The sequence below is a fragment of the Microcebus murinus genome, chromosome 16 (assembly GCF_040939455.1).
Source record: "Microcebus murinus isolate Inina chromosome 16, M.murinus_Inina_mat1.0, whole genome shotgun sequence".
Lineage (NCBI taxonomy): Eukaryota > Metazoa > Chordata > Mammalia > Primates > Cheirogaleidae > Microcebus > Microcebus murinus.
In genome coordinates, this window is record NC_134119.1 from 70156301 (window position 1) to 70182476 (window position 26176).

Genomic DNA, 26176 nt, shown 5'->3' on the forward strand with positions numbered 1-26176 from the left:
CGGGGTGTGGGCCGGGTGCGGGCGTGAGCAGGTAGGCGGGTGGGCGGGCTCGGTGAGGCGGGGCGGTGAGCCGGGGGTGTGGCGGTGAGCCGGGGGCGGGGCGGTGAGCCGGGGGGGGCGGGGTGGTGAGCCGGGGGTGTGGCGGTGAGCCGGGGGGCAGGGCGGTGAGCCGGGGGCGGGGCGGTGAGCCGGGGGCGGGGCGGTGAGCCGGGGGCGGGGCGCTGAGCCGGGGGCGGGGCGCTGAGCCGGGGGCGGGGCGCTGAGCCGGGGGCGGGGCGCTGAGCCGGGGGCGGGGCGGTGAGCCGGGGGCGGGGCGGTGAGCCGGGGGGGCAGGGCGGTGAGCGGGGGGGGGGCGGGGGCAGGGCGGTGAGCCGGGGGCCGGGGCGGTGAGCCGGGGGCGGGGCGGTGAGCCGGGGGCGGGGCGGTGAGCCGGGGGCGGGGCGCTGAGCCGGGGGCGGGGCGCTGAGCCGGGGGCGGGGCGCTGAGTCGGGGGCGGGGCGCTGAGCCGGGGGCGGGGCGCTGAGCCGGGGGCGGGGCGCTGAGCCGGGGGCGGGGCGCTGAGCCGGGGGCGGGGCGGGCTCGGCGGCGGTCCCTGGGAGCGCGCAGGGCGGGCGCGGAGCGGGCCAGCGAGGGTGGCGGGCTGTGTGTGTCTGCGAGCTGCCGGCCGGGAGGGTGCAGCGCGGCCCCGGGGCGTGCATGCGCGTCTCGGGTGACATGCGGGGCGCGGCGAGCTCGCGTGCCCGCAGGCCGGGGTCCCTCCCGGGGCGAGGCGGTCCCCGAACAAAGCCCAGGGCGGGCCGAGGCCCGACTGCGGGCACTGCAGCCGCCTTCGCCCGCCCTGGCCGGGGAAGGCCGCGCTCAGGGAATGGCCTCTCATCCAAGGGCCGGCGAGGAGCGGTGACCACGGGGCCAGGGCGTAGAGGTGAGGCTGACAGGTGTCGGGCCTGGCCGGGTGGGCAGTGGCGAATTCCTCTCCTCGGGGTGAGGTCTTGGAGGGGTGGGCTGCCGGGCGCCAACTGCTGGAGAACGGTGTCCCTGGCCTCCGTGGCTGGTGGATCGGGGAATCCAGGGATTCGGAAGCTCGTCTGCGTCAGCATCAAACAGCGGTAGAAGGAGGGCCTTTGGTCCAGGGCCACTCTAACCGGACGCCTCCCTGTTTTCACGCTCCCAGAGAGAGGAGACCCCCCAACCCCAACGTTGTGGCAGCCGCTAGCTAGGGTAATGACAGATCCTACCTGCCCCTTTAAAATGGTCCCGCCTTGCTCTCGCAGGAAGGGGCGTTTCTAGGCTGCTGGTGGGGCCTGGTGTGGACCTGGTCTCTAGCTACGCCTCTCTCCTGCAGCGCTGCCGTGCAGGGACTCTGCTCCTCTCCAGGAGAGAAGCCACCAGCAGGAGGCTGCGGGGACAGGAATTGACCTTAAAGCCATGTCACAGGTGAGTTGGCATTTCCTCTCTCCTCTCTGAAATGCAGCCTTGCTTTTCCAGGCTTAATGAGGTTATTTTCTCTGAAAAGTTTTCAGTTTAAGAGACCTGTTCTGGGCGCTGCTTCCATTTTCTCCCATTCTGGCGAGTGGTGGTTTAAACTGCCAGGGCCTCCCTCCCTGCTTTGTCTTCATCCCAGTCAGTGTTCATTCTTGGTGGATGAGATGATTCAGCTCCTCAAGTCTTTTGCGGCTTTTCTCAAAGGGACTCTAAGGGAGCGGAAATGTACTCCTGGGGGCCGTGGCGCTGTACCTGGTTGCTTTGGGGCCCACTTTGTGCCAGCCGCTGGAGAAACCTATGGCTAAGCCCTGTCCCCTGTTGTCAGGGAGCTTACAATCTAAGACCAAGGAAGCAAACAAGATTCTAGAGTGCAGGGGTGCTCGGGCTAGTACTGGGAGGGTGGGCTGGAGGGAGCACCTGGCTTCCAGCCTCCTGCGGAGGAAGAGGAAGGTGTATTACCAAGGTGATTTTTGAGCCAAGCTGAGGTAAAGGAGCCATATAGTAGGCACAATACGGAAGTATAGCATTTTAGGGAGAGGAGGTGCAATGTGAAAGGCTTCCTTTTTCCTACTTTATTTTGTGGCTTCTAAAAATGCTAATAAACAGTTTTGTTTCTGTAGGCCATGTGTCATAAACATGATAGCTGGCTCATAAATATATGAACCAGTTTCCAACTGTTCTGCCCAAACTGCTCCTCAGTGGGTACTGGTGATCTTCATGTTACCAAATGCAGTGCTTGATTCTTAGTCTTTTTTGACTTTCATTGGTATTTGAAATAGCTCAGAGCTGACAAACTCTCACTATTTTTTTTTCTTTTTTTTTTTTGAGACAGAGTCTCTCTTTGTTGCCCAGGCTAGAATGAGTGCCGTGGTGTCAGCCTGGCTCACAGCAACCTCAAACTCCTGGGCTTGAGCAATCCTCCTGCCTCAGCCTCCCGAGTAGCTGGGACTACAGACATGTGCCACCATGCCCGGCTAACTTTTTCTATATATATTAGTTGGCCAATTAATTTCTTTCTATTTTTAGTAGAGACGGGGTCTCGCTTTTGCTCAGGCTGGTTTCGAACTCCTGACTTGGAGCAATCTGCCCGCCTCGGCCTCCCAGAGTGCTAGGATTACAGGCGTGAGCCACCGCGCCCGGCCCAAACTTTCATTATTAAGGGCCAAGGTAGTAAGCATGTTAGGATGTGGAGGTCTCTGCTGTAGCTACTGTGCTCTGCTCTTGTAGAGCTAAGGCAGCTAGAGACAACATGTGAATGAATGAGTAGGGCTGTGTTCCAATAAAACTTCACAGAAACAGGTGGCTGCCAATCCCCGAAATAGCTCATCCCTGCCCTCCAGTGGTCCTCTTTTTCCCCTTGGCTACTAGGACACTGCACTTGTCCGACTTTCCTCCCACTGTCCCCACTTCTCAATTTTTGCTATGATTCCTCCTCATCTACCTGACCTTGAACTGTTGGTGTGCCTCCGCACTCCATTCTTGGCCCTTTCTTCTCTATTTGTGTGACTTCCCTGGGGAGACCAGCCTGCTTCTTGTCTGTAAAACCCACCCATGTGCTGGCTTCCACCCGCTTCACCTTGCCAGCCCAGACCTCCGCTCTGAGCCCAGGCCTGTGTACCTGGGACTCCCCTCCTCCATGTGGGTGTCTAATAGGCAGCCCAAACCTCTCATCCAGGGCCGGAGTCCTGAGAGTCCCCTATCAACGGGCCTGTCCTGTAGCTGTCTCCGTCTTAGTTTGTGGCAACTTCATGCCCTTACTTAGTGCAAAAGCCTTGTGATTATTTTCTCATTTCTTCCCTCCCTTATCCTTTCCTCGCTTCCTTATCCCTTATCTCATATCCTATTGGTTTTATTGTAAAATTGTGTCCAGAATCTGACGGCTTTCGACACACGCCCCCCCCCCAGCACCTGTGTCTACTTCCTCCTATCTCTTACCTCTGTGCTCCTGTGACTTCCTGTTTCTGCTCACCTCCCTGCCCCCAACCCCAATGTGGCAGCCAGAAGGGTCTGCTCGAACATGGCACCCCTTGTCACGCTCTGCTCAAAACCCTCCAAAAGCTCCCTGGATAAAGGCCAAAATCCTTATTGTGACTGACAAGGCCCTAGGTGACCTGGCTCCTTCTTGCCTCTGTATGTCTGCTGCTATGTTCTGCCGTGGCTCTTTCCTTCTCATTTTCCTGATCACCCTGTCTGAAATTCAAAGCCTCCTACCCCAATTCTTCACATTCCTCTTCCCTGCTTTACTTTTTTCTTTTAGCACTTTTTAACATGCTTCCTATGGTCATCCACAGTATACATGGGGAATTGGTTCTAGGCCCCCATGTGAACCAAAATCTGCGCATACTTAAGTCCTGCAGTCTGCCCTGTTGAGCCCATGGATGGGAAAAGTCAGCCCTCAGTATACACTGGCTTTGCATCCTAAGATTACTGTATTTTTAATCCACATTTGGTTGAAAGAAATCCAACTGTAAGTGAATTTGTACAGTTCAATCCCATGTTCTTCAAGGGTCAACTTTATTTTTCTTAAGTTATCTTGTTTTCTCTTGTTTCATTCTCAGGGATTTCAGTAGTTTTGCCCCAGTACCTGATACAGAAAATATTTGTTGGATGAATGTTTGAATATAGTCTTAAAGTTCTCTTGTGGCCAGTGTTTTGCTGTTTAGTATAGTGTTAGGGTAATCATTTCTAGTCCTAAGAATGTGCTTCATCCCTAATTATTCTATGAATACATTCCCATAAGTTTTTCTTCCCTTGGGGTGGATCAGAGTTTCCTCAACTTATGTGAAATCAGAATACTAATGAAATTATTTTTGGATATTTTTGGACAGCCATAGCTTCTTAAAAGCTAGAAGTCATGCTTTGATAAAAAGTAAACTTCACCAAGAAAAATAATTATTACCAAATGACTTTTTATTCATGTTTTAAAAATTAACTGGATTGAATTGAACCAAAACACCTTTTTAATGCATTTTTTCTATAAAGTACTTTTTATTCCTTTTTTTTCTTATAAAATTTTAACAGAAAGCATTTTTCTGTAAGAATATAGTTGCTTTTGTTTTTTGTTGGTTTGCATATTTATAATGTCTCTTCCTCATATAATCTCATATGTGTGTATATATATATATATATTATTTTTTTTTTAAAAGACAGGGTCTCACTGTGTCTCTCATTCTGAAGTACAGTGGTGTTGTTGTCATAGCTCACTGCAGCCTCAAACTCTTGGGCTCAAGCGATCCTCCTGCCTCAGCCTCCTAAGTAATTGGCACTGCAAGCACACTATGCCCAGCTGATACGTATATGAAGATGAATTAAATCCCTGAATCAAATGCTTTTATCAGTTGCAGATTCTGTACCTGTATAATGTTTCTCTGTGGTGTAGTGTGAAAATGTGAAACCCATTTGGAAATCTACATATTTATATTGCAGCAACAGAAATAAGAATGGGACCTAATCATTTGAGAATGTTTTGTGTCCTTCTGAATTAAGTAGGTTGATCCAGACATCAGTTAAAGAAAGTTTGTTTCGTTTAGATCTGCAAACCGTGTTATTTCTAGTGGACCTTGTTTCACTGTTGGGGAGAATGAATATTAAGTATTACTGCTGTTGTCAGGGTGAAACATTTTAGGAGAAGCAGAGTGGCAACATGGTTATAGGCAGGGACTATGGAGCCAGACTTTCTGGGTTCACATGGCAGCTCCAGCATTTAATAACTGTGCAACCTGAAGGCAAGTTAAACAATCACAGTTTCTTCATCCATAAAATGAGGAAGATAATAGGACCAGCCTCAAACAGTTCTTGAAAGGATTAATTAAGTGAATATATGCATAGTACCTAGAGCAAGGTACCTGGCACGTAGCAAGGACTTAATAGTGTTAGCTAGCAGCATCCTTGTTTCATCGTGCTAACTTTAGAAATTTACAGGCAAGACCTTTACATGGTGTGCATTAAAAACAAAGTGTGTGATGTGGTTTAGAACTTGGCAAAAACAGCCTGTGGTCCAGACCCAGCCCACCACTTCTCTTTGGCCCATGAGCTACACGTGAGTTTTACATTTTTCAATGGTAGAAAAAATTAAAATAACGGTGTTTTGAGACGTGAAAATTAAATGAAATTCAAATTTTGGTGTCCATAAATAGTTTCATTGAAGCACAACAGACTGGTTTGTTTCTCTATGGTCTACAGCTGCTTTTGTTCCACAGTGGCAGAGTTGAGTAGTTGTGGCAGAGGTGTATGGTGCACAAAGCCTAAAATACTTACTCTCTGGCCCTTTACAGAAAACTTTTCTGACCTCTGATACACAGGCTAACAGTGTGGACTATGGAGTCAGACTGTCGAGTTCAAATCCTGGCTCCGCAGTTGACTGATCTTGGGCAAATTACAGCTCGGTAGTTCCTCTTCTATAAAATAGGAACAGTAATAGTTCTGACCAGTACAGTTGTTGTGAGGATTGAATGAACTAATATTTAAGTGTATGGAATTGTTTCTAGAGTATTGTAAGTGCTGTCAACTATTATCATTGCTGTTATTTACAGTAAAAGACATTTGCAAATGAAAGTCATTGATTCTGTACCTAAAGAGCTATCTGTATAAACAAAAAATGTCTCAGAAGGATATATTCATATTGTTAATGCTGGGCCCCTCTACAACATGGGATTAGAGAGGTGGAGAAGGGACATTTCTTATTAAGAAACAAAATCAAAACCAAAAAGAAAAGGTTGCCAAGTAGAAGAAAATATTTGAACTTATTTTCTTCTCTTTAGGAGTCACCAAATCCTAGTTTTCTTAATAATGACAAAATTGTAGCAAATGCTAGAAAAATGGGCATCATATCCTCTTGTATCAACAGTTATAAAAATATTATATTTTTAAAATATATCATAATTTGTTTCATTTGGGAAAGAATATCTGGAAAATATTTGAAATATTTGAATATCTGAAAAAAATGGGCAAGACTTACCAACCAAGGAGCATGCAGTTCGGATTGGAATCAGGGACCCTCGCATCCTGCCTTGCACATTCTACATGCTGCTTCATACATGTTGCCTCGTTTAATTTGAGTCATAATCTGCGAGGTTGGTATTGTTGACTTCTCCATTTTACAACTGGGAAACTGAGGCACAGAGGGGTTAAGTCACCAAAGGAGGTTTCGGAGCTGACTTTTTGTTTGTTGATTTGAGGTTCCATTAATACTTTGAAAATCCTGCAGCTGCCAGTCACTTAAATCTGCCTTCTGTTAGCCACAGCAGGTTCCCGGGGTTAGCATTTGAATTGAATAAATGTTTAAAATACATTGGAATGGCCGGGGCATGGTGGCTCACACCTGTAATCCTAGCACTCTGGGAGGCCGAGGCAGGCGGATTGCTTGAGCTCAGGGGTTTGAGACCAGCCTGAGCAAGAGTGAGACCCTGTCTCTACCATAAATAGAAAGAAATTCATTGGCCAACTAATATATATAGAAAAAATCAGCCGGGCATGGTGGCGCATACCTGTAGTCCCAGCTACTCAGGAGGCTGAGGCAGGAGGATCGCTTGAGTTTGAGGTTGCTGTGAAGTAGGCTGACGCCCCGGCACTCACTCTAGCCTGGACAACAAAGTGAGACTCTGTCAATAAATATATATATACACACACACACACACACACTGGAACGTACCAGAACTGCCCCCGGGCAGCGGGCAGGAACGTGCTGCTGGCTGTGAGGAGGGTGCCCTGGCGCTGCCCCCTGACGCGGCCGGCTTCTCTGAGGTGGCACCTGGGCTCTTAGAAGCATTTCATTCATTAGAAGCATTATTGTGTTTTTCTTCTCACACACTCATTTTTATTTTAGAAAAAAATAGTTAGGTTTTTAATATTTATTTATTATTATTTTTTAATGGACATCTAGTGAAGACTAAAATTAGAAGTAGAAATCCTTAGGACCCGATGTCAGGCTTTGTCGTGTTGATCTTTCGAGGTTCATCTCCAAGCTTATTTTCTAATTCTTTTTTTTGGAGACAGAGTCTCACTCTGTTGCCCGGGCTAGAGTGCCGTGGCGTCAGCCTAGCTCACAGCAACCTCAAACTCCTGGGCTCAAGCGATCCTCCTGCCTCAGCCTCCCGAGTAGCTGGGACTACAGGCATGCGCCACCACGCCCAGCTGATTTTTTTCTATGTATTTTTAGTTGGCCAATTAATTTCTTTCTGTCTTTAGTAGAGACAGTGTCTTGCTCTTGCTCAGGCTGGTTTCAAATTCCTGACCTTGAGCAATCTGCCCACCTCAGCCTCCCAGAGAGCTTGGATTACTGGCGTCAGCCACCTCGCCCGGCCTTATTTTCTAATTCTCATGCTGTTCTAGGCCACTGGAATGTCGAGTGTCCCCATGTTGAATAGTACCTATTGCACAGAGAGCAATTCAGCCTTCATTATGTACTGTTTTGAATTGATGTCAAATATTTTTCTCATGTATGCCTACTTTCACCCCCACAAAACTGCAAGCTCTCCAAAGGCAGGGAGGGGCTAACTCTGTATTTTTCTGTTTTTTCTGGAATTTATGAAGGAATGAGGCTAGCGATCCAATAACTATCTAGATCTCCAAATCACTGAATATATAGTCTGCAACCCAAAATGAACACAAGGTAACCTTAGACCCCTATGTTAGTTCTCTAGGGCTGCTATAACAATACATCACAGACTGGGCCTCTTAAACAGCAGAAACAACAGAAATTTCTTTTCCCAAGGCTGTGGAGAGTGGAGGTCTGAAATTAAGGTGTCTGGAGGGTTTGGTTTCTCCTGAGCCTCGTTCTCCCGGTGTCCATGGCCTTTTCCCTGTGTGTGTGCATCCTGGTACTGCTGCTGCTGCTTGTAAGGGTGCCATCAGATTGGATTAGTCTCACCCTATGACCTCATTTACCTCTTTAAAGGCCCCATCTCCAAATAAGTCGCATTCAGAAGGACTAGGGGTTAGGACTCCAATGTAGGAATTTCAGGGGACACAGTTCCTTCTATAACAACCTCCCAGTCATGTGAGCACTGGTTGAGCAGGAGCATGGTTATGTCATTTCAGGGCCTGGTGACATTTGGGGATGTGGCTGTAGATTTCTCTCAAGAGGAGTGGGAGTGGCTGAACCCCATGCAAAGGAAGCTGTACAGGAGAGTGATGCTGGAGAACTACCGGAACCTGGTGTCGCTGGGTAAGGGCCTTCCCCGCCCCTCTCCTGCCTCCCTCCCTGCCCGCTGCCATGACTGAGATGTTCCTTCCTTCGTTACCAAGCTGTGTTCTGCCCTCTTCCCTCAAGCCACGGGGACTGCGTCTGGCGTCTGCGCGGCCCTCAGCATGACCCTGTGCTGTTTCCTCCCATGTGTCTAGGGCTTTGTGTTTCTAAGCCCGCTGTGATCTCCTCATTGGAACAAGGAAAAGAGCCCTGGACAGCAAAGAGAAAGGTGACAAGAGGTAGGTGCCCAGGTGACTGTGGGAAAACCAGGTGGGGTGACCCTGCTGGGCACAGCTCAGCTCCTCAGACACCATCTTCAGCGGACTCTTCCCAAGCCTCTGGCCAGAGGGAAACCAAGGCCACGCATGGGCTCCCCACATTTCTCTTCTCCCCATCTCTTTTCTCCAGCTTTGCTCCCCCCTCTAGAGATGACTTATTTTCCTCTACTCTGGACCCCTTTTTTCCACACCCGCCTCCCGTTCCAGACCTACAGAATCATCTCAGTTTAAATCTTTGGCTGATTCTGATATCGTTTTTAATGTATCATTTATCTTTGATTAAATGACTCTTTCATTTATAGACTTATTCTTTTAACTGATGAGGACAAAGTTTTGGCTTTGAGTAGGGCCGCCAGATGCTGGTTGGTAAGATGAGTGTAAGCCATTGAAGAATAAACCCTCTAATGGGGGGATGGGACAGATCTATACTCAGTTTAAAAGAAGTAGAAACTGTTCTATGTATGACATGTGTCAACCGGGGCATAAGAAGAAAAATCATTCCAGTTTTAAGCCAGGGAAGCATGGAATGAGACTAAAGCCTTGAATAGAAACAGTAGAAGGAAGAGATTGGTAGGATAGGCAGTGAGTTTGGGTTGGGCTACAGTAGATTTGGGTCAAGTGGATGTCTAGTGCAGACAGGCAGCATACAGTTACATTACTGGCTCTCAGAAGAAAAGAACACGGATTCAGATTTGATGGAGTGTGCTTACAGATATTACAGCAATGTTTACGCTGGGAATACAGAGATTTCAACTACAGCATTATTTCTGAAACAGCAAATTATCAAGTAAGACAAGGAATCAAAATTATAGGTTTCTTTCAGAGGTTTTATTATAATAGGAAATGGTTAACAGTTTCTAAAGAATTGAGAATCTTATAAAATTTCTTTGTTAACATCACACTTCACAACAAAAGTTCATATTGACAGAACTGGACAGGTTATTCCCAATTATAAATTATGCCTCCCGTGGGTCATGGCATCATACAGGAGAATCAGAATGGCATCTTGTGAATGCCAGTTTAACATCATAGTAAATCACACTCTTTGAACTAGTTTTATGAGCTAGAACTGTTTTTCCCTCCAACAGATCATTCATCTCTTGTTGTTACTCTAGTTAATTATGAAGACAGGCATTTTTAAGGCCAGGATCTGGACTTTTACTAGTTAGCATTGTAATAGAAAAGGAGGCATAAAGAAATAGAGATGAAATTTTTGCTAGATGGGTAAATGTAGAAAGAGTCAAGGGAATTAAATTAAAACTGAAATAAGGATGAGATAGCAGTTTTCTTGGTAGCCACTACTTCTTCTTTGTTTATTATATTAATATTAGCAACATCTTATTTTAGATTTAAGCCTTCGTGAGCTCTCTCATCTCTTGATTTTTAATTTCTTTTTTCCAGTCTTCTGCTAAAAATATGATATTAATATATACTACTTGTTCAATATTTAGGTGGGAAAGCTCTTATTGTATGCTTTAGGACTATACACAGGTTTAAGAAGGTAAGGTTGTCTGAATATTCCTGGTCATGTAAAAAAGTTTTCAAAATGATATGCTTTTTGGAAGGTTTATTTCATTTGGTTCCATTTTGGAATTTTCCTTCATACTAGCACACAATAAAAGAGATACTTGCTTTCTTAATATCTTTCAGACTTTAATGCTGTGCGGGAGACCGAGGAGTTGCCTCTAAAGAAGGACTTCTGTGAAGAGAAGTTATCTCAGGCAGTGATTACAGAGAGTCTCACAAACTGTAGTCTGGAGTACTCTGTGTTAGGGGAAAACTGGAGTTATGATGCTCTGTTTGAGACACATCTGGTAAGTCAGGAGATGAACTTCAGGCAAGTGAAAATATTGCTTTTCATAAAGAAACCTTTCTTGGGGAAAGAGACAACCACAGTAACTGGGAGCAGTTTGCATTTGAATAGAACACTTCTTACAGACAGAACAAAGGGTAGTTATCTGGAGACACATGAGAAAAAAGTGGAGGGAAAATTGAGTTGTAATGAATTACAAAGAATATTCGTTTATGTTAGGAATGTTTGACTTGTGATGAATGTGAGAAAACTTTGAGTGGGGTGTCAATGCTTCCTTTTCATCAGAGATTTCATACCAGAGAACAAAGCCCATGAACTCATTGAATAATGCATATTGAATATGGGAAAGCCTTCAGTCAGTTTTAAAAAATTCATACTGTGTATACGTTCATCCTCCTCTGCAGAGTTGCAAATTCTCCACAGCAGAAACGGTTTCTCCTATTTTTTCTTCCCACCCAAACATATATGATATAATTGGGCCCATTCATTATGTGATCTGGTTTACTCAGATCTTAAGTCACACTTCTTGATACAGAGTGTATTTTTTACAGCGTCTGGACACAGCCCACCCCTCCCGAGGGCTAGGTGGTTTCACAGGCATGTTTTGATCAAAAACTTGGATGTACCATTCCAGGGCTTGATGCATGTCACTAACATGGCTGTCGACTTCTCCCAGCAGCTAGACCCAACTCAGAAGAGTTTCTATAAAAATGTGAGATGGGAGAACTATGGCGACCCGGGTTCAGTAGGTAAGAATGTTCCTCTCCCAAATCTGAATCTGTTTTCAGATTTTCATACTTTAGTTTTGAATTGGTGGTGGTGGCAGGGTGGGCGTGCGGGTCTTCTGAAGTGCCGGCCTGAATTTTCGCTCCTGGTTCCTAAGATAAGAGTCTGGCACTTGTAGACTTGAAAGTTGGTGTCTTTGTTGTGCTTGAAGCGTCATCTCTGACGCCTTTCAAATCCAGCTCGTCTTTATGTTTCTTCCTGCAGAGACGCTGTTCTCTCAACAGAATGCCGAGAGTAAGACTGAACCCCATCTCTTCTCTTACGCAGGGCACTGTGTTTCCAAGCCAGACTTGGTGTCTTTGCTGGAGCGAGCAAAGGAGCCCTGGATGGTGAAACGAGCGCTGCCAGGAGGCCTGTTCTCGGGTGAGTGTGGGAGAGCCTGGCACAGAAGAGCCACTACAAAGGACAGTTCAGCTTTTATCAAAGAGGCTGAATCCTCACTAATGTACCATAGAAAACTTTACCAAACACTCTGGGTCTGGAGAGAATGTTGAGCTCTGGGATTTCAAAATGATTCTTTCTTCCTCCTTTCCCCCTTCTTTCCAGTAACTCCCATTTCCCTGGAGTGTTCCCTCTTTTCTTGGCCACTGAGGTGTGCCAGCCTATCAGGTCCTTAGGTGACCTTTTCCTGACCCTGATGTACTTTTGAGCTGACTTCCAAGGGTTTTCTCTTCTCTGGTTAAGTGACCCATTAAGAACCATGAATTGAAAGTTATGTGACTGAGCCACTCTGCTTGGTTATCAGCAGGTGTTTGGAGACAGGGAGAGTTACACATGTGTATAAACCATCACAGAATTTCTGTAATGGAGAGAATAAGACATGTTTATGGGTAACATGCATTGGATAGAGTGTGCAGAATTTCAAACAGCATTACTGAGACAAAGGAGATGTTACTCCCAGTGGCTCCTGTGTTTCTACAAGACAGGGTGAGTAGATGTCATATTGCAAGAAGACTGGAAGTAGAGGGTCTTTTCCTCGTGATACACAAGGGAAGGAAAAGAAATTCCTTCACCAATAATGATTTGTAGAAAATGTAATTTTCTTACCTGTTTGGAAAAACCACAGAAAACCATGACACATTATCATAATATATTTAACATGTTGTGAAAACTTCAGATCCCTTCAAGTCATGGTAAACACATTTTTCACAGAATAGAAATTATAGTGTATATTCAGTCACACACACGAGTGTTTTCCATATGCATTCTGTGTTGTATATGCTATTACTGTTAGGTTTGTTCACATTTCCTGGTATTAAAGATATACTTCTAATAGGTTTCTCTATGTAAGTGAGAACTATACATTTTGGAGATTGTTGTACCCCTGCCTCTTAAAATGTTATTTGTTTTTAGTGACTCAAGCAACGACTAGATGTACTGGTTTAATGGCATCTTCAAAGCATTTGGTATTTACATCATCATAATTTGTTGAAAGAATATAGCCTAAAATTATTTTTTTATTATGAAAGGGGTTGACTACTTTCCCCTAAATTTGGTTTTTTTCTTTGTCTTTTTGTAAAATATCTTTCCTTTGTACCCATTTCTCTGTATGTGAAATGTTTTTCTTAACAGTCTCCTGTTTGATACATAGAAAATAAATATACTAATTCTTTGATGTATTATCTGAAACTATTTTTCACATATAGTAATTAGAGTATTTTAATTAGGTCTTTTAAAATTGTGATACGTAAATTTTAAAAATTTTTCATATAGTCTAATTAATACATTATTTCTGATATGATTTCTCCTTCTTTGTCCTTAGAAGCTTGATACATACACATCTACTTCATTTTTAATGGCTATCTAGTATTACAATATATGGATATACCATAATCTAGTTAAAGTGTCATGGATATTTTGGTGAAGAATCTGTGAAAATACTGTTAAAAGACGTCATCATCAATATGGATATTTGGGGGGTTTTATTTCAAAATATTAAGGGAGTACAAGTGTTTTGATTGTGTGGATACCTTCTATAATGCTTAAGTCAGGGCTTTTGCTGTCCCTGTCCCGGGAGTGGTATTCATTGTACCCAACAGGTAAGTTTTTATCTCATACCCTCCCTCCTGCCCTCTTCCCTGGGTTTCTCATGTCCTTTATATTGTGTTGTGCCTTATGGTGCCCATCTTTTAGTTCCCACTTATTCGTGAGGATGTACAGTGTTTGGCAACATGGACATTTATATTTTTCTTTATTTTTACCAAGCTGTTGGGTGAAAATTCATGTTTTATTTAATTTGCATTTCCCTGACTACTTGCAATGGTGAGAATATATGTGTTTAAATCCATTTAGAGTTCATGTTCTGTTAATGGTGTTTATACTCATTACCCACGTTTATATTGGGTCATGTATTTCCTTGTATTTATATAGTACTGATATGAATCCCTTTTTTTATAAATTTGATAAATTTTTCCCCAGTTTTCTGTGGTCTGTAAGTTTGCATATGGTGGTTCTTACTACATTGTAGTTTAAATTGGGCATTATCTTCATTTATAGAAAGATTTATTTTGTTGTTGTTTTTTTTTTTAGTTGTTTCACTCCTAGCTTTTTCTTTTTATTAATAGATGTATCATTCTTATTTGAACCACATAACATATTTGGCCTTGTTTCTGTTACTTATTTAATTCTTTCTTCTTTATCCCCCCCCTTCCTTTAGTTTTTTTCCTTCTCATTCTTCCTTCCTTACCTTTCTCTTTATCCTCTATCTTTTTTTGTGTGGGTTTTTTTTTTTTTTACTTTATATTTTTTTATTGTGGAAAAATATACATAAAATTTACCATTTTCCAGCATGGACAATAGTGAAACCCCATCTCACCATTGATGTCACTTATATGTGGAATGAGAAAAAAGTCAAGCTCAGAAACAGAATAGAATGTTGATTACCAGGAATTGGAGGCTGGTAAAGATGGGGAGATGTTGGTCAAAGGGTACAAGTTTTCATTTATAAGATGAGTAAGTTCTAGGGACCTAATATACAGCACAGTGACTATAGTTAATAATAATGTATACTTAAAATTTGCTAAGAGTAGATCATAAGTATCACTGCACACAAAAATGGAAACTATGTGAAGTGATGGCTATGATAATTAGCTTGATTTTGATAATCATTTCACCATGTATATGTATATCAAAACATCCTGTTTTATACCTTAAATATGTTCAAATTTTACTTGTCAATTATACCTCAATAAAGTCAGAAAAAGTTTATTGCCATAAAAAGAGAAATTACAAGGCCCCAGTTTGAAATGGCCAGATTTTTTCATACTTGTAGAGTAACCACAAGTATGAAATGTGACAAGTATAAAACCACAAGTATGAAAATGTGAAAATGATTTTATGTGAATACTGAGCTTCAGTAATCCATTGGCAGTGTAGCTTTTGTTCAGATGCATCAAATATGCTTGATAGAAAACACCATTTTCCAGTTGTAGAGTAATAATTGGACTTTCAGGTAATCCTAATGAATGTCAAAGAATACAGTGTCTTTTTTGTGCTTTGGCATGTTCCTTTGAACAACTCCTGTGATATGATGATAGCATTTAATGGTGACTGTTCTGGCATCCAAAGCAGGACAGACAAGGAGTCGGAGAGAGATAAAGGCAGTGAATGTCATAGCCTGTCAATTTATTACTCTTCTGATGTAACTGTTTCTTCTTATATTTAATTTTTTTCTACTTACCTCTCCTAGGTTCCTGTAGTGAATTCAGTCTGGGGTCTTGTTACAAACACTATACACTGCATGTTTAAATGTAATAGCTTTTAGAGCTGCAAAACTTATGTTGTTTAATTAGTCAAGTAGTGAATTAGTTCAACAATCTCCTTTTAGCATAATCCTTTTTTCTAACACATGATAAATGAAAATCTGTTTTCTTGATATTTTTCAGGCCAGCAATCTGTATGTGAGACCCAGGAATTATTTCCAAAGCAGGACTCATATACTGATGGGGTAACAGACAGAACCTCAAATGCTAAACTTGAGTGTTCCACTTTCAGAGAAAATTGGGATTCTGAACATGTGTTTGAAAGGAAGCTTGTAGGTCAAGAGACACAATTCAGGCAAGAGCCAAGTACTCATAACAAATCCCTCTCTAAGGAAAGACAGTGTATGCATAACAAATCTGGAAGATGGTTCTATTTGGAAGATTCGGAGGAAAGAGTTCATAATCATGATTCAGTTAAAAGTTTCCCAAAAAATTCAGTTGTAATAAAACAAACAGGCATCTATGCAGGAAAAAAACTTTTCAGATGTAATGAATGTAAGAAAACTTTTACCCAGAGCTCATCCCTTACTGTTCATCAGAGAATTCACACTGGAGAGAAACCTTATAAATGTAATGAATGTGGAAAGGCCTTTAGCGATGGTTCATCCTTTGCACGACATCAGAGATGTCACACTGGCAAAAAGCCCTATGAGTGCATTGAATGTGGAAAGGCTTTCATACAGAACACATCCCTCATTCGTCACTGGAGATACTATCACACTGGGGAGAAGCCCTTTGATTGCATCGATTGTGGGAAAGCCTTCAGTGACCACATAGGGCTTAATCAACATAGGAGAATTCACACCGGAGAGAAACCTTACAAATGTGATGTGTGTCACAAATCCTTTAGATACGGCTCATCCCTTACTGTTCATCAAAGGATTCACACTGGAGAAAAACCGTATGAATGTGAGATTTGCAGAAAAGCCTTTAGCCATCATGCTTCACTCACTCAACATCAAAGAGTACATTCTGGAGAAAAGCCTTTTAAATGTAAAGAATGTGGGAAAGCCTTCAGACAGAATATACACCTTGCTAGTCATTTAAGGATTCATACCGGGGAGAAACCCTTTGAATGTGGGGAATGTGGGAAATCCTTCAGCATCAGTTCCCAGCTTGCCACTCATCAGAGAATTCATACTGGAGAGAAGCCCTATGAATGTAAGGTTTGTAGTAAAGCATTCACCCAGAAGGCTCACCTTGCACAGCATCAAAAAACTCATACGGGAGAAAAACCATATGAGTGTAAGGAATGTGGTAAAGCCTTCAGTCAGACCACACACCTTATTCAACATCAGAGAGTTCACACTGGGGAGAAACCCTATAAATGTGTGGAATGTGGGAAGGCCTTTGGTGATAACTCATCCTGTACTCAACATCAGAGACTTCACACTGGCCAAAGGCCTTATGAATGTATTGAGTGTGGGAAGGCATTCAAGACAAAATCATCCCTTATTTGTCACCGCAGAAGTCATACTGGAGAGAAGCCTTACGAATGCAGTGCATGTGGCAAAGCCTTTAGTCACCGTCAGTCCCTTAGTGTGCACCAGAGAATTCATTCTGGAAAGAAACCATATGAATGTAAGGAATGTAGGAAAACCTTCATCCAAATCGGACATCTTAATCAACATAAGAGAGTTCATACTGGAGAGAGATCCCATAACTATAAGAAAAGCAGAAAAGTTTTCAGGCAGACTGCACACTTAGCTCATCATCAGCGAATTCACACTGGGGAGTCGTCAACACGCCCCTCTTTACCTTCCACATCAAATCCTGTGGAACTATTTCCCAAATTTCTCTGGAATCCGTCCTCCCTCCCATCACCATAGTCTCAAGGCATCATTTCCACTCAGCTACTCCAGTAGTTTAGTAGTTCCTCTCCCTGCCATTGTTTTGTTTTCTTTTCATCCTTTACTAGTTTTTTCTTCACATCACAGTCAGGTTGACTTTTTAAAGTGTAAATGTAATTTATTCACTCCTCATGTAAAACTTGTAGTTTCTTTAAATTAGCTAATGCATACGGTGTGCTCAGCACAGTGCTTGGTCCATATTAAGCATTCAGTAAACCTAGCTCTCTTAAAAACATTGTTTTTGAACACTGAAAAGTTATCATAGTCAGCTCTGATAAAAGTGATGCAGAACAATGAGGTTGGGAGAGACCAGAGTTTAGATTAGGAACAGGAGTTCTTCAGGGAATGGGTGAGGTTTTGCCTGTGTTGATTTAGAACTGGATTCCATAATGCCAAGATAATATTGTGGCTTTCCATCTGATCTACTTGTAAGGTGCTATGACCTTGTTGGTGAGAAAATTAAACTTTACTATGTATCTGCCAGCAGTCTTAGAAAATCTAGAACAGGAATGAATTGGCCACCTGGAATAAATGAATTAAATAATTATAATGGTACAAGATGTATATACATAAAGTTAAAACTATTGACATGTGACTCAAGAATTAGAAAAATTGGTAAGATTTGGCTCTTTGAAGTCACTTGGATTGTGAATGAATTCTATTAAACTTTTAAGGAACCATTAACTCTGTAGTAAACTGATCTCAGGTGGGGGTCAGCAAACCATGACTCATAGCCACAGTCTCCCTAGCTGGTTTTAAATGGTCCATACATGGTCTAAATTTTTTTTTAATTTTAAATGGTTCACAAGAGTAAAAAGAATATTATCAACTTGAAAATTATATGAAATTAAAATTTTGGTGTCAGTAAAGTTTTATTGGCATGAAGCCACACCCACTGATTTGCATATTATCTGTGGCTGCATCCAGGGTACAGCAGCAAAGTTGAGCAGTGGCAGAGACCCTATTGCCAGCAGCGCAAGATATCTTCTGTCTGACCCTTGGCAGAAAATGTTTGCTGATCTCTGTTGTAGAGCAGAGGTCAACAAACAGCAGTGCATGGGCCAAATCCTGTCTGCTGCCTGTTTTTGTAAATAGAGTTTTCCTGAACCACAGCCATGTTCATTTGTTTACCTATTGCCTGTGGTTACTTTAGACAACCTTGACAGAGCCGAGTTGTCACAACAGAGACAGTGTGGCTCGCAAAGCTTCATATATTTACTATTCATTAACAGTGTGCCAATCCCTGCTCTAGAATAAAGGAAAATATACAAAAGGTCCTAAATTTATGAGAGCAATACAACACTCACATCAACAACAAGAAAAGAAACTATAAAGCAATTTATGAATAGTAAAAGGAAATTATTAAACTATATTGAAAAACAAAAAAAAATATGTCATAAATGAGGAAATGTCTAGATGAAATACTCAATACTATTAAAATGTTTGTAAATTGTAATTCCAGAGTCTCAGTAAGATATGTTTACTTTGACAGTTTGATTTAAAACAACATAAAGAAGCATACTTAGGCAAGAATAGCAAGGAAATTTTTGAAATATAATTCTTTGCATATGAGATTTTGGAATATAATAAGACTGATATTTCAATATTGGAAAGACAATTGGCTATCTGCCACTCCAAAAAAAGTTAGAGGCACATTTGTACCCTAGCTGTGCACACCAAGAGACAAGTTGCCCTGAAGAATTCAAATGAATAAAGAAAATTTGTGAAGCTTTTAACCTCGTTAGTCAGAAGAATATGAATGAAAACAAATTTTCTTGGCTCTTGGATGGGCTAAAATCTAAATTTTGGGTAACACCCAGTACTGATGTTAGTGTGGGAAAACAGGTCCTTGTGCCTCATTAGCAGTTTGAATTTTTCTCCCATCTTTTGTATGGCAATATGGCATGGCCTATTAATGTTATAAATGTGCATTCCTCCTCTCACAGTAGTTCCAGATCTAGGAATGTTATCCCATTGGAATAAATCGGTAGATATATGATATAAATCATGTTTATTGTAGAATTGTTTTAATCATGCAAATGGGAATTCAATGTCCTGCCGAGCAGATGGATTAAATTGCAGTTATTCAATACTGTGCTGTGCAGTTAGTGGAAAGTGATTAAGCTCTATGTATACTTCTCTGGAGAGGTTTCCACAATATATTAAATGAAATCTGTGATTTGCAGAACCTTATGTGTAAAATGATCTTGTAGTCATAGAATTAATATTGAATGTATCTATGGGTATACATGTACATACACATGCACACATTCAGTATATATATGTGTATGTATACACACACACACACATATAAAAATCTGTACTTTTCTTGCCTTTTGTGGGCACTTTCTTCATTTTGTATTCTGGTGAACTGCTAGTTGCACAACACTCCAGTGAAGCCAGCTGGATTTCTCCTTCTTGGTATTTTGACTGGATACACAGAAACAGGAGCAGGGCCTGAATTCAGCTTTATGACCCAGTGTGGCTGTGATGGATGCCTCCTTTTAGTCAGTATTCATTCCAATTGGTTGGAACCCTGGTACCAGCTGTGACATATATACAGTATGACTCCTGGAAATAGCTTGAATTGAGTTATCCTTTTGCAGCAATCTAAAGGTTTGTCCATCTGTCACTGGGACCTATTGAAATGACTCCTGCTTTCTGACATCTGTTCTTTAAATCTGCGAGCTACTGAGCATTCTTCTAATATTTAATTTCTAATTTTAAGTGAGAATCACATTCTTTTGTTCTCAATGAAAGAAAGCTAGCCAATACAGAAATTGATACTAGAGAATGATGACCAGGCTACAGAGAAGCAGAGTATTAAGGTTTGATCATTAAATGAGATAGATTGGAGGACAAAGAAACTCCTCATCCTGCTCTGCTACAAAGGCGTGTGTGATACAGCAGGATCATAAGCCCTTCGTGCAATAGGGGCTGCATAGCTCCTACCAAAAACTGAAGGTGATGAGGAATGCTGCTTCCAAATGTATATGCAATCATTGTTTATAATGAAACTGGATCATTAAAAGTAAAATTTCAAGGCTACTTGAAATTCTGACCTTAAGCAAGAAATTGAAATTAGGGACTTTATGACTGTGTTGGGAAAGAATCTCGTGTTCCTTCTAACCAGGGGGCTGCAGTTGCTAAAAACCAAATGCAATAGTAGATGTGTTCGTTGCTGAGCTATGATGCTTACTGAGTTCCCAACCTTGCCACTTAAGTAATTTGGGAAAGATTTGAATCCAGGTGATTGGGATGAGGCTATCAGGAATGATTCAAAGATCTTAGAAAACTTTGCATCTTCCTCTCAACCCTTAAGAAACCTCCCTACTAATTTTACTTAACTGTGCTTCTCTTGTACCTGAAAACTGAAAACTTAATTGTCCCTGCTCTCCTGTACTTACTATTATTGCTTGGCTGGTAACAAAAATCAGAGTTTAAAATGACTTCCAGGCCAGGCGCAGTGGCTCACGCCTGTAATCCTAGCACTCTGGGAGGCCGAGGTGGGAGGATTGCTCCAGGTCAGGAGTTTGAAACCAGCCTGAGCAAGAGCGAGACCCTGTCTCTACTATAAAATTAGAAAGAAATTAATTGGCCAACTAATATATATAGAAAAAATTAGCCGGGCATGGTGGCACATGCCTGTAGTCCCAGCTACTCGGGAGGCTGAGACAGGAGGATTGCTTGAGCCCAGGAGTCTGAGGTTGCTGTGAGCTAGGCTGACGCCATGGCACTCACTCTAGCCTGGGCAACAAAGCGAGACTCTGTCTCAAAAAATAAAATAAAATGACTTGCAGCTTGAAATATAGAAACTTAGGAAGGACATTAATCTCACCCAGAAAAATTTAATGTCCTTCACTAGTTATATTATCAAAAATCTAGGGAACATTTTTGGAAATGTTTTGAAGGTTAGAAATTACATTGCATAATATACAAGGACTTGGAAGAATGCAGGAGTTTATCATTCTGGATTGGATTCTGTATGTCCATTTCCCTCAGTCATGTTCTGCAAGTTTCCAGCAGCCCTTCCGTGTTCCTCTGACATGAAAGAAGCATGAGCATCTTTAGAAATGTCTCTGTGTCTTCTCCTTTAGGTCCTGGGACTTCTCATGAGAGTGACTGCATTTGGAAAAGATGTCTGATTTCTGTAGAAACTACATTTGGCATATGTAGTAGCTTGATTACAGGGCAATAGTTAACTGTGAAAAGAAAGGGAAAAGGTCATAACAAACCTCAGAACTCCAAGAATGTTCTGATTTCTCATATCTCCAGGGTACTTAATAATTGATACCCAGGGTTGAAAGTATACTAAGGTTTTAATTTTAAAAACTCAATGGCATGGCATCCACCTAAGCCTTACAGTGATTTAAATCTATGGCAAGGGATCTGGGTGCTCTTGAATGACTGTCATTAAAATCACTGAACATTTCCACTGGACTTGCTTAAAGATTTGCTTTTATGCAGAGTGAGGGCTTATGAAGGAATTCTTTTATAAATGTAGCAGGTCCAACAAGACCACAAGCACATACTGTGGTTATTGTCCCAGGTCCTGGGCATGTTTGTGTTAATGATGTCTATGATGTGACTAGATGACCACCAAAAGTTTGTGCTTCCTTTTCTATTGTCTGAGACCAATTCTGGGGTGTGTCTTCCCGGGCACCCTTCCAGCTCTGTCTATCAAATCAATGTTCTTCAATGTGCTACGAATAGAAAAGATATATCAGGGATTGGTTATTAAGAACAGGATGTGCTGTCTAGCTAAAAAAAAGAATCTTAATCATATGGAATAGCAAAGTTGAAAGATGGAAGAACTCTGTGTCCCTAAACCACTATTTAGAGGAAAGCCCCTGGTCACCCAGGAACACCAGCAATGGATTATTATGTGAGTGAGAAATAAACTTCTATTGTGTTAAGGTAATGATATATTTGAATTTTAATTGTAATAGTAGCTACTGAAATTATAATCAGTATAGTATCCTTGACTAATGTTGGAATTTCTGTTTTAACTCACTGAGATGTAGAGTAAGAGCTATGATGGTGTGTGAGTTTTCTACTGTTGTCTAACAAATTACCCCAAAGCTTAGTGGCTGAAAACAGACAGATGTTCATGATCTAACAATTTCTGTGGATAAGGAATGCAGGTATAGCTTAGCTAGGTGCCTCTGGCTTAGGGTCTCTCACAAGGCTGCAGTCTAGTTGTTGTCCAGTGCCACAGTTATCTGAACACTATTAGAGGAGAAACAGCTTCCAAATGCTTGCAACTATTGGCAGGTATTGATTCCTCACTGGCTTTTGACTGTATACATCAGTTCCTTTCCATGTGGGCTTCTCTGTAGGCCAGCCCACAACATGGGAAGTGCCTTCCTTGAAAGTGAGTGAGCAGGAAAAGGTACCTGTAAGGCTGGTGGCAGGCACCCCCTCCCCTCCCTAAAGTAAAAAGGAGAAGCCCACAAGACCCACAAAAATAACTGCTAGGCCCAGCTAAGTTAAAGGATAACCACACCTGAGTGTTCACCCAGATAAGAAAGGTTTTGGTCCCTGGAGTCTGTACCCAAGTTTCAGTTCCTGGATTCTGCAAATACCACTAGCCCCTCCTGGTTCTCAATAACTGCCAAAGGTCACAGTGAAAATCCCCAGCCCTTCCCATCAAAAGTCCCCGACCCGCCTCAGGCAGTATAAAAGCCTGTACCCCTTTAAAATGGGCATGACTTCCCTGGCCTCATTCTTTTGGGACCTGAGAACCTTGCCCGGGAGTGTTCAACAAAGCCATGTTGCTTTCCATATTTCTCTGTCTCTCACCTTCTTTCCGCCATCACCAACTTTACAGTACCCAAGATGGAAGATGAAGTATTTTTATAACCTAATATTAGAAATGATATCCCCTCATCTTTGTATTTAGTTAACTAGGAGTCACTAGGTCCAGCCCACTTTCAAGGGGAGGGGATTACAAAAGAGTGTGAAGAACTGGAGGCAGAAAACTTTGGGAGTCATCTTGGACCCCCTACTATAGTCTTCCCTCTGCCCTACCAGTAAATCATGTCCCTTCCACTTTCAAAATTCACTCATCCCCTTCCAAGGCCCTTCCCAGAGTCTCACTCGTTACAGCATCAGCTCACAGTCAAAACTCCTGTCATCTACAATAGAACCAGGTGCTTACAAGGCTCATGAGGTATAGTTTCTTAAGTACAGTTCCTGATTTGCAGAACTTTGGAAATAAAGAACAAGTTATCTGCCCCACCAACAAACATAGTAGAATTACTGATCCATAGCAATTCTGAAACCTAGCCAGACAAATATTTGGAAATTCCTTGATTAGGTCTCAAAGCCTGGAAATAATTTTTCACCATCTGAACTGTTGGTTCTGCCCTCTGAGTTATCCTTTTTTCATGAAATGTGTTTGGAGCTCAATAGTTTTCTAAGCTTGCTTACTGACATCAGAATTTTGGGAATGAAGTGGCCTCTCTTCATTTCATACTGTCCCTGTCCCTTTCACTCTAAGTTGGCAGGGTTTCTACTGAACCAATTCTTTTGAAAACTTTGCGGGCTCATTGGGGTTCACTCCACTGGACAAAAGCCACAGCCGCAAATCTCTGAGATAAACTTCTTGGAGGCCTAATTATTTGAATAAGAGCATCTATGAGTGTCCCCCCTAAGTTTCTTTACAGAGATTTTGTGTGATTAAATAGAACCCTGACATACTGGCTTAGATCTTTCTGAGGTTCTAACAGAACATTTTATAGTCATGCCCTTAGCTTATTTTTTAGACCAGTATTCCTGGAACTATCCGGGATTTTATCTTTGCTCAGAAGCCATTTCTAGATTTTAGTAGTTGCCATCTACACAGGCTGAGAATTTTCAAAACCCTATGTCTTGGTTCTCTGTTAACAGTCCTTTCCTCACTTTATGTCTCTTCTCTTGCATGTTTCTATAAGCAGCAAGAAAACAACAACAACAACAGCACATTTAACACATGGCTTCCAAATCTCCTTAGCTAGATCACCCAATCATTCTTCCCATATTAACTGCTGATCATGGACTTGCTAAAATTTCTGCCACTACATAACAAGAATCCCACTTCTTCCAGTTTTTAACATGGTTTTTCTCACTGTTCTTTAAGCCTTCATCAGCATTTAAGGTACAACATTTCTGGGAAATCCCTTCTCTGTACTGGACAGATTCCAGGCATCCCTACAAAAGCTTTAGCACTACCTGCCTCAGGGAGACAGAGTTTGGAGGTTGAGTTCAACCAAATGAACTGTCTGCTAAAACAAACCAAAAGTCAGCACTCTTCACAGGAACACAACAGAATCTCCACAGGGTATTATTCATACAGTAAAAATTATTAGATATATAAAAATAAGAAAACATAAGCCAAAAAAACAAACAAACAAACAAACACATAAGCCATATTCAAGAGAAAAAGCAACCAATATCAATCCTGAGATAATTCAAATATTTGCATTGGCAAACAAGAATGTTAACGTTCCTATATAATTATTCTGGATGAGATAAAGGAAAATGTGTTGTTAATGGGTGAACAGATGGGAATTGCAACAAATGAGTAAATCAGTTTGGAAATGGAAACTCAAAAACTGAAAAATACAATATTTGAAAGTAAAAACTAATTGTAGAGGTTTAACAGGAAATTATAGGCAGCAGAGGGGTCAATTAAGTTAATTATACATAAATAGAAATTATTTAATATGAAGCAGAATTGAAAGAAATTGAAAGGACTCAACAGTGCTTCAGTGATTTGTGATAATGTCAAAACGTATAACACACATATTAATATAATTAGAGTTACAAAAGGAGGGGAAAAGGCGTGGAATAGAAAAACTGTTTGAATAATGTCTGGAAATTTCCCAAATTTTGTGAAAATTACATATTCCACATTCAAGAATGTCATAAAGTCACAAGCAGGATAAATACAAAGAAAACCACACCTGGGCACTTAATTATGAATCTGCTGAAACCCAGAGATGAAAAGAACACCTTGAAAGTGGCCAAAGAAAAATTATGCATTACACAATTTTAAAGATAGCTGGCTTTTTATAATCAGAAACAGAGGACAATGGAATGACACTTTAAGTGCTGGGTGAGTGGAGCATTGGGAGAACCTTTCAATGTAGAATTCTACAGCCAGAAAAAATATCCTTCAGAAATGAAGGCAAGATAAAGACATTTTCAGATAACACAAAAACTATGGATTTGTTGCTAACAAAGCTACATGACAACAAATGCTAAAAGGAATTTCCTCCGACTTGATGTAAATATTAGATGATAATTTGGATCTTTAGGAAGAAATGAAGAGGACCAGAATTGGTAAATATGTAGGTTAATATAAAAAGTTAACATTTATTCTTTCAGTTTTTAACACTGTTTAAAACATGATTATTCATAGAATGATAGCAGTGTATTGTGGGATTGTGGGGATTACAGTGTATATAGGTGACATGGACATATCTATCAACCATACCATAAGTGATGGGGCATAGGGAGAGCTATGTGGTTGCAACATTCTTCTGTTTCAGGTGAAGGGGTAAAATGTTAATTTCAAGTACATTGAAAAATTAAGGATGTATATTGTAATTCCTTCAGCAACCACTAAAATATATTAATGTGATATAAATGTCAAACATACTAACTGCAAACAGTCATAGCTAAAAGATCAATAAATTAATTAAGATGGAATTATAAAAAATATTTAGCTAACCAAAAGAAGTCAGAAAGGAGTAATAAAGAAACTAAAAACAGGTGGTAAAAAAAATAGCAAAATGATGAACTTAAATCCAACCATATACATAATTACATTAAATGCTGCTTCTGTTGAACATAGTACTGGAGGTCCTGGTCATGCTCTAAGGAGAAAAAACCAATTATGAGATTTAATGATAGCAAGAAAATAGATATTACTAGCATTACTGGCAGATAATATGAACATCTACTCATAAAACCAAATTAGAACCTATAAGAGGGGAAGGTTGCCTGAATAATGATCTGTTTACATAATCCATATT

At 41.5% G+C, this 26176-nt stretch overlaps 1 protein-coding gene and 1 long non-coding RNA gene across 5 annotated transcripts in view; one reads left to right on the plus strand and one right to left on the minus strand.

Annotated features, from left to right (window-relative positions):
* Positions 1–652: 652 nt before the first annotated feature.
* On the plus strand, positions 653–20759 carry ZFP28 (ZFP28 zinc finger protein). 4 transcript variants are annotated; one of them, XM_075993285.1, is made up of 8 exons: positions 653–922; positions 1343–1434; positions 8521–8647; positions 8824–8907; positions 10597–10760; positions 11394–11508; positions 11813–11908; positions 15430–20759. In XM_075993285.1, the coding sequence occupies exons 1-8, from the start codon at positions 697–699 to the stop codon at positions 17133–17135; spliced, it is 2610 nt and encodes an 869-aa protein (XP_075849400.1). In that variant the 5' UTR covers positions 653–696; the 3' UTR covers positions 17136–20759. The 4 variants fall into 4 exon arrangements, with proteins under 4 accessions (XP_075849400.1, XP_012613221.1, XP_012613224.1 ...); XM_012757767.2 differs by having other exon boundaries at positions 11436–11508; positions 11750–11908; positions 15430–20758; XM_012757770.2 differs by having other exon boundaries at positions 11436–11508; positions 15430–20758.
* A 184-nt stretch (positions 20760–20943) lies between these two features.
* LOC142861119 (uncharacterized) overlaps positions 20944–26176 on the minus strand; it is a 41712-nt gene continuing 36479 nt past the window's right edge. The window contains exons 5-6 of the long non-coding RNA XR_012912494.1: positions 25969–26017; positions 20944–21358 (exon numbers count right to left, since the gene is read on the minus strand). This is a non-coding gene — a long non-coding RNA (uncharacterized LOC142861119). The remainder of the gene's footprint in view (positions 21359–25968; positions 26018–26176) is intronic.